The sequence below is a fragment of the Formica exsecta genome, unplaced genomic scaffold (assembly GCF_003651465.1).
Source record: "Formica exsecta isolate Colony F162 unplaced genomic scaffold, ASM365146v1 scaffold332, whole genome shotgun sequence".
Lineage (NCBI taxonomy): Eukaryota > Metazoa > Arthropoda > Insecta > Hymenoptera > Formicidae > Formica > Formica exsecta.
The window spans coordinates 43,703-52,866 of NW_021850572.1; the positions used below are offsets into that span (position 1 = coordinate 43,703).

General features: G+C 27.3%; 2 protein-coding genes across 2 annotated transcripts in view; one reads left to right on the forward strand and one right to left on the reverse strand.

The window, feature by feature from the left end:
- The window catches only part of LOC115238299 (trans-Golgi network integral membrane protein 2-like), a 2,898-nt gene extending 1,847 nt beyond the window's left edge, over window positions 1-1,051 (forward strand). Inside the window, exons 2-4 of the mRNA XM_029811990.1 lie at window positions 175-204; window positions 294-448; window positions 538-1,051. Of these exons, the coding sequence (XP_029667850.1) occupies window positions 175-204; window positions 294-448; window positions 538-687 (335 nt within the window). The 3' untranslated portion in view covers window positions 688-1,051. The remainder of the gene's footprint in view (window positions 1-174; window positions 205-293; window positions 449-537) is intronic.
- Window positions 1,052-1,297: 246 nt separating this feature from the next.
- On the reverse strand, window positions 1,298-9,164 carry LOC115238301 (trypsin-1-like). The gene is made up of 8 exons (XM_029811992.1): window positions 8,876-9,164; window positions 8,315-8,495; window positions 7,937-8,142; window positions 4,937-5,102; window positions 4,300-4,508; window positions 3,946-4,139; window positions 3,624-3,681; window positions 1,298-3,072 (listed from the first exon to the last, which is right to left on the reverse strand). The coding sequence occupies exons 1-8, from the start codon at window positions 9,000-9,002 to the stop codon at window positions 2,948-2,950; spliced, it is 1,266 nt and encodes a 421-aa protein (XP_029667852.1). The 5' UTR covers window positions 9,003-9,164; the 3' UTR covers window positions 1,298-2,947.

The following is a 9,164-nucleotide window of genomic DNA, read 5'->3' on the forward strand; positions in this document are numbered from 1 at the left end:
TATATATATATATAATTGTTATAGAAGAATGTTAAATTTCACATGTACATTTAAATACAGAGTGTATATTTTGCATTTTATTAATCTGTTTCTATAAATAACGTACTTAATAATATTTTAATTCTTTTCTTATAAACATAATATGTATAAGTATATAATCTATTTAATTTTCAGATGAAGATGACCCAGTTCAACAATCGACAAGTAAAAATGCTGCATAAAAAAGTCGTTTTTATATTAATTAATTATATTATATCTAATGGTTTGCTTACATATACTTTATTTTTTTAAAGGGAATCAAAATGAAAATGCACAGGAAGTCTTTGAACAGAAGAATATGCAGTATTCTAATATAAGAACAGAGGATGATTCTCATTTCTTTACTTATTTTACTGTGATCACAGTGGCATGTATTGCTGGATATATAGGTTATCATAACAAGCAGAAGGTGAGTTTGATTTATATACTTCTATATGGTATTTGTATATTATTGTTTTTAACATTTGTTTTTTATTTATAAATTTCTTTATGTTTCAGATACTTGCTATTGTATTAGAGGGTCGAAGATCCAGAAATAATCGTGGTAGACGGCGACCAAGCACAGCTAACTATCGAAAATTGGATTGTACGCTTGAAGAAGCCGTTACATCGCAATGTAACGCTAATGTTACTCATGTCATATATTAATGAGAGTCAAATGTCACGAATTTTATAATATCTATATTATAGTATTGCAAGTGTATAATATATATTTTGTATTTAAGCGCATACGTTCTTAGCATATCATTTAATTTTCTAAAGGTTATTTAATATTTTAGCACATCACATCGATCCGTTACAATAGCAAAATTTGTGTACAATATAATACGTGATGATATAACGTTCGATAATATGGTATTAGAAAGCATATGTAATTATCTACATATATTTTCGATTTAAATTTCAAGTCAAATGCACCATTTAAGTTTTAAAATATGATTTATTAATAATATATTGTTGAGAAATTTGTAAAATTTTTTTCTTTATTGTTTAAATATTCTAAATTTATCAAGCAAAATTGATTGTTTTGACTTTTATTTAACATTTAACATTTTCTAGCTTTTAAATATGTTATCCATTAGCTGTATTTACATAAAGTAGATTGTATATATATATAATATAAAAAAATTTTAATTTTGCTTAATAGGTATCAACATTAATCTATGTGATATTTATTTATTAAGCATCCATCAATTTATAACATTTATTGATTTTATTAATCATAAATTTTATCAATGTTCAAAAATTATATAAATATCTATTTTATTATTGTCAAGTTTTTCCCTTAATTTATTAAAAAATTCATTAAAAATTAAAAGTTTGAGGTTTCACGGTGAACCTTTTTAATGGGACGATCTAAGATACACATTAAAGCAGTTTCGATCGTCTTCTACGAACAACAAAATCGAAAAGCTATATCTGTTTTAAATTTTTTACAGTTATAAATTTTTATTCTCTTGAATGTTTGCTAAAATAATTACTTAGCTTTTAATTAAATGGATTTACATGATATATATATAAAAACAGATTTTTTTCAGCATTATATTCTTTAACATAAAAAGTACCGTCCATTTATATGTAATTAAAATTCAATGTTAATATTGTAGGTTTTTACAATACAATTTATAAATGGATTTAAAATATGTATAGCAAATAAATAATGAAATAAATGGTACTAGAGGATGGACTGGATTTATAAATTAAAAAGCAAATGGATTATATGGTACTCAATTATCATATTATTTCTCGCAAGTTCTCATATTTTATATTTAATTTAGTTTATTTATTATTAATGGAAATAAATAATTATTTATATTAACATAATTATTTGTATGTAGCATTAAATAACTGAATTGCATCGTAATAACTGTCTTCATAATTACTTCTTTACTATTTATACTATTTTAGACAGTTAATATTTTTATCATTTTGGTAACATCTATGTATCATGATAAATTTTGTAAATTATATTACGTTCTAAATTGTGCATATAATGAATATAAGCACATTTACGTGAAGCAGCATCAAAATGCAGACACAACTCGACTTAAAAAATGTAAATAATTTACTATTGAAAATATTGTTTATTAATTAATGTATAGATGTCAACAGAGTTTTTGTGAATTACTTGTATATTTTGATTAACAATTTTTATTTCTATTTTCCTTAATTATATGAAAAATGGCTTCCTTATATAAATCTTATATGAATATAAAAATTATTTGAGAATATTTTGATATGGAAAATAACGTAAAATAAGAAGATAAGCAATATATTATAATAACTTAATTTTTTTTTGTTCAATTTTTCTTTAATGAGAGATTTTTTAATGGAAATTGGGAATTAATTTCTGACGATTAATTTTGAGGAATAAACTTCAATATTTTAGTTAAAGAAAGTTAACTAAAAAACCTATCATTAAAAAAATAAAATATTTTCTGGAATATTTTATATGCATACCTAAGTCAAAAAAATAATATGCTCGAATTTCTACTTCTTTTGAAATAATGTACCATTGGTTATAATAACATTAAAACATACACGTTTTAATCAACGCTGACTGTTTCACCAAACGATCACAGCGTTATCGCAAACGCAACAAAAGTAATTATATGGATGATAAAATAAAATTGAACGTTGCCTATGAACATTCGTCAACATAACTTGAAAATATTAAATCTTTTTGTATTTTAGATTGCTTGTGTATTGTATTTGACTCTGTGAATAAATTATTATGAACGCATAGCATTTGTTCTGATAATAACGACGAGAATAACGAGGTTTTTGTGAAACTTGCACATTTCGAATATACTTCAAAGAATATCTTTATTTCGAATATATGATTAAAATAAATAAAATTTAATTTTAAATTTTACGTTTATTTCTATTAATATTTGTTACATGAAGTCTATCTATCCGTGCAGTAAATGCCGTCGTTGGAGTGATATTTTATCCAGTTCAGATAATCCGTGTTTTTCACATATATCCCAGGGATTCCAGGATCGGCGCATCCGATACCCCAGGAGACTATCCCTGTTGGAATGATGGAGAAGATAATCTCACATGAATGAATTAAATCCTGTGACATAATTTATGGATAGACGTGATCTCACGAGATGATTTCTTTTCCATCAACAATCAATATTCAATTTTTAAAATATGATAGCAAGATATATGTACGTTAAAGGGAAACTCTGCGTTTCAGTATTATGCATAGTTATACAGGGTGTTAAGAAAAATCGTCTACAAATGCTTAGAGATGACAGAGGAAGTTAAAAGGAACATTTTTTCTCAAGTCATTAAGTTTCGCAGATTCGTCATTTTTGCGCTTGCATGGGCAATTATAATAGTATTGAAAGTCGCTAATTCTTGCTTACGTCATATCCCATTGTCTGTGGATTGACAGAAGTAGGCTTGTAAAGCGTTTGTAAACGATCTTTCTTAACACCGTGTATAGAAAAAACGTTATAGTAGAAAAAATGTTGAAAATAATGTTTAATTATTTTAAAAATAATATCTCTCTATAATATTTTGTCTTTATTAAGATGGGAAATGTCTTATATAAGAATTGATGACACTCTTACCAATTATTTCATACTTTCCATCCATTTTTTCGTACATGAGAGGTCCACCGCTATCACCCTAAAATTTTAATATTATTAATATTATTGAAATGCAAAATACATATATATTTATTGAGAAAAATTGACAATATATGTAACTTGACAATTTTTTATGTTCACTAATTTTTAAATCGCTCATAGGATATAATATGAAGAATGAAATAAAACTTTTAGGAAATTAATTTCTTCAATGATATATGTACAAAAATTATATACAGGTATGATATTATTTTGATCCCAGAATGCATTAGAGAATTAAATTGATTATGATGTGAGACAATACCTGACACGCATCTTTATTGTCACTATAAGCACAAATCATTGATTCCGTGAGATGCTCTCCAAATGAAGTATTCCTACATGCGGCCCAGGACATCACTTTTAAGGTAGCTTGACGCAGAAATCTGGACGTATCTCCTTCCCTACGGACACGTCCCCATCCAGTAACTTTGACATAATGTCCCTCGTAATCGGATTCTATCATTGAAAATTTATTTGTACTACTCTTTTCTATATTTGTCAGAAATTTTGGAATATATATGAAAGAGAGTTATAAATATTTTTATAAATCTTTTCTTTTTAATTCAAACGTTTGTTCAAATATTAAATATTATAAAAAGCTAAGGAGAAAGCTGACCTTTATGCGGGAGACATATAGGTTTCACATTTTCATTTATTTCAATTGGATGCTGTAGCCGAATCAGGGCAATATCGTTTATATCATGGAGGTCGTCACTTTCAAAGTTTTCGTGTAAGATTATTTCATCGATTTGAGCTATATATCCCTCATTTAAATTTTCAATGTCGTGCATTCCTATGCCGACTGAGAGATCGGCAGCGTGAACCCTACGCAACTCGCAGGAAAACACGATAATTAAAATTATTATTTATATGACGCGTTACATCTACGATGATATGATTGTCTTATTATATAACACAAATAATAATATATCTAATAAAATTTGTTGAAATCTTTTGCTCTAGAAATATTATTATAAACGTTTCATATTGAGAAAGTTAATATATTTAAAGTTAATATATCTAAATTTTAGAATTTTATTTTATATAATGTTATTTTTTTGTTTAGATCTCTCCAATATACTTCTTAATAATTTATCAATATCTATCATGAATCAGTTATTAATATTACATATATAAATATGTATTGTGTATCTCTTCCGAGAAACTATATGATAATAATTATGACGATTCTACTTTAAATATGTTTATTCGACTTTTTAAAAGAGAGAAGTACGGAAAAGCAAATAAGATACCACTTAACACAATGTCCGGCAGTTAACACATATCGATCATTAATCAATGTGCCTCCGCAATGAAGAGCTTTTTTGTTGAATATTACCACGACCCAAGGAAATATGTGCGGGATTGTTATTTTTCCACCGACAATGCGATTTGATATTCCTCCCGATACTCCACATTCTGTTACAAAGAGATTAATAAAATTTTATATATACAATATATAAAACATATGATAAATGTGTACAATATTATGCGGTATATATCGTATACTTCTCTATATATACTCTGTGAAATTTTTTAAACAAATTTAATTGTGGACTTTGTCAACTTTTTTTATTTTGTGATTCTGTAACATATATATGATTTTACATTCGTTTGTATTATTATTGTTTTAAAGTCCGATTAATGTAGAATTAATTGAATTGAATGGAAATGTTTGCTGAACAAAATAATAAAGTGCTCCAGAATGACAGCAATTTACAGTTAGTGTCTATTCACTTTTCGTGCAAACGAGAGCTTCGTTGGACGCATATGCGTGTATTACTTGCATAATTTTGATCATTACCACAATTCGGATTTACTCGTAAACGTAGCTGACGTTTCCATGCGCGTGCCGCCTGAAAATGAGCACAATGTAATTATTCGGCAAATCATGAATTATCAGCCATATTCCGTTTTCGTGATAATTTCACTTAATTACTCTCTCAACGAACGTCTAGGATCAGAAGGACACCAATCGCGGCCATCAAAATTAAGTGGAACTTCATGCTGCGCGACTCTTGCGACATTTCATCTGCTGAAACCGCCGCGACTACTGAACGCGATACAGAGAACACTCCGTTCTATATTAATCTACGAATAACAACGGTACCAATTTAGGTGCCGAACTATCATCAAACGTTTCGCCTTGTCGGCGTTTCATATCGCAAGGACCATGTACTCGTAAATCGACATTCTTATTAACGCTTGGCACATCGAATGGCAAATTCTAACGAATGCTCGCGCAATACAAAATACACTGCAAACCTATACTATTCAAATTAATCATAGAAGAAAGATATTGTAGACATAAATGCTATAATATATTTTATAAAATAAATAAAATATTCTTCTCTTCTCTTTTATGATAATAAAAATTTCATATACGTATAAAAATTCCTTTATAATAAAATTTTTGCAGAAATGGAAGAAAATACTATTTCACATTTATTTATAACAGGTTTGTAATTGAATAATGTTTCTGATGTAACTCAATATGAATTTTATCTAGACTTTTATATCAAACGTTATCTTGTTCAGGAAATTCTATGGAGTTTTTACGGATCACCGGCTCTTCTCATCTTGTATATATGTGTGTGTATATGTGTGTGAAAGCGTTATAAATGACTCTCAGAAAGGCAGAAAGAAGGGCGAGTGTGTTAAGATGGTATATGGGCGATAAATTCTTATAAGAACTTCCTATAGTGATTATGCTTGTGGCCAAAGTTAGTGTATAAAGAAGAAAACAGAAGATTTGGGATTCGGCGTAAAAAAAGAAAAATCAGAGAAAATAATTGCTTTTTCTCTATGATATTTAAATCTAGAATGTGCAATAAATGTATATAAAGATAAGAATTATTTCATTAATAGTTGCAGAATAATTTTACGATGCAACATAAATAAAATTACAATTTTAACTGCATTATTATTGCCTATACAATTTTTAACATGTCTTGAGCTTAAAGTTAAGTGAACGTTTATCGGCAAATTATTATTTTCTTGCCTCCTTCGTCAGAGATACGAACGAAACTTGGCACCGTTCTTGTAGATATCGTATCATAGACGTCATCGATCAGGTCATATAGAGCCGGGAGTTTTACGAGAACATTTTATGAGTTATGTACAACAAAAACGCGGTCAACGTAAATTCTAGGTTTATGTAGTATATCAGTTGATAGATGTTTGAGGTATCACGGAAAATTTGTAAATATTTGTGGATAGATGTTGAGAAATTCGCAAGAATAGTCATGTAATAATTTTATTTTATGCATTTGCAAGTGACGTTTGCTTGTTTATTTCTTTACCCGCCTCTTATCGATAAACGTTGTAGGTAATGATTATAGAATTATATGTGATATTATAAAGATTCTATATTAGTTGTATTAACGCCAACAATATTTAGAATCGCGTTTTGTTATTTTCAATATCCATGAAACCATTTGCGCGACATCCGTGAAAAAATCTGGATAGTTAACGTTGGCGCATAGTACTCCATTTGAAGTAATTCCTACAAAATAAATTTTATTAATTCCATGTTACATATATAGTTACCGAATTATTATTTATGCTATAACTCACCTATTAAAATATATTTATGATTGTCGTTTAATATCTGAAGAGGACCGCCGCTATCACCCTGAATTATACAATTTTCTAATATAATAATATTTTACTTATTTTATTTTTGTGTAACTTTTCATCAATTAATACGATTAATTCATATAATAATGTGATTAATAATTCAATAATTAAAAACAAAAATCAGAGGAATTATTAAATTTTAGAGCACTCATATAAATTTATATACTCAAAAATTAAAAAAATAATATCTGTATCTTTAGAAATATTATATATGAGAAATATATATATAATGTTAATATAAAAATAGAAATTAAATTATGTCTAAATAATAATGTTATAATTGATTAAGTACCCCGCAAGTACCGCGCGGTGATGTTTTATATCCTGCGCAGATTAAACTCAAGATATCGGTAGGACATTCCGATTTTTTAAACAATGTTAAATCCACTATACGCAAACCACATTTTTTATTAAATAATGTATCAGTTTCTGAGAATCCCCAGCCGAGTGCAGATGCGGATTGTCCTCCAAATCGAGAGACAACGTCAAACCCTGTACAAAGAAAAAAGTTATGGGCAATTATTAATCATTTTATTTAGTTGTAAATTTTCTTTTTTGCAGATACATGTATGTATATTAATATATATCGTATATAATAAGATTATAATGATTACCAGGTTTTGGTAAACAAATTGGTCTAACGAATTTGTTAAAGGAAATTCGCATAATTAGTTTAACCAGCATAATATCGGCAAAATGTGTTTGGCTATCATAATTTGGATGTGGAAAAATATTCTCAACAGAAAAGATCGTACTCTTCGCATCCCATTTGCATGAATCATGAGCACCGACAGTTACTTTCAGATCATCTTTATTGAAACTATGAAATACAACATTAGTAACTATACATATTTTATTTATTAATTTTGGACAATTTTTCTGTGAATATAATTTATTGGTGTAAAACTACATATTATTTAATTTATATACGGATTATCGTAAGAAATAAGAATCTTTTTATGTATATTAATTATTATACAACATATATATACCCATAAACAATGCAGTGAGCTGCTGTTAATACATAACGATCGTTTATAATTGACGCTCCACAGATTACTCGTGATCTATTGACGCTTATAATACCAGCCATCCAAGGATATTCATTTTCAGAAACTTCTTGTCCCCCAATTATTCTGGATGACAATGAAAATACATTTCTCTTTCCGCATTCTAAAGCATAATTATTATATAAGCAATATTCTTATAACAGTTTAATTGCATTTACGTATTTTTATAATAGCTTATAAGTTTATCTATTTTTTTATTTTTTTATATGTATATAAATCATAAAATATTCTAAATAGTTTATTTACTGCATTTTGATTTTTATCAGAAGATACGCACTAATATCAATATTAAGAACTTTTATAAGAAATAAAATATAATATAATATAAAAATAAAATATGATATATATAAATTGTGTGTGATATACAACAATTTATAATAACAATTTAATATTTAATTTAATTTAATATTAGTAGAAATACTTTATCATTATTTTCTTTTATCATGCGCGAAATTTTATAATTTTATTCAAGATAAACCTTACCACAATATTCATAATCAAGATCTTCATAAGATGTATCCGTATGTCGATTCACTCGTTTATACCATAGTAATGTGTTTGCATACTTAAATATTAGACACAACAAACTAATTAGTATAAGATACTGCATGTGTAACTAAAGAAAGACTTGACACTTTTACACTAAGACGAGTCTTACTGAACTGACATGTGCTACTTAAATGCGCGCTGTAAATATTTTAATGTCTGTAATATTTCAATGTGTATGACTGTGCTGTAAACTGCGGACGTGGTTTAACCCGCTAATATTTCT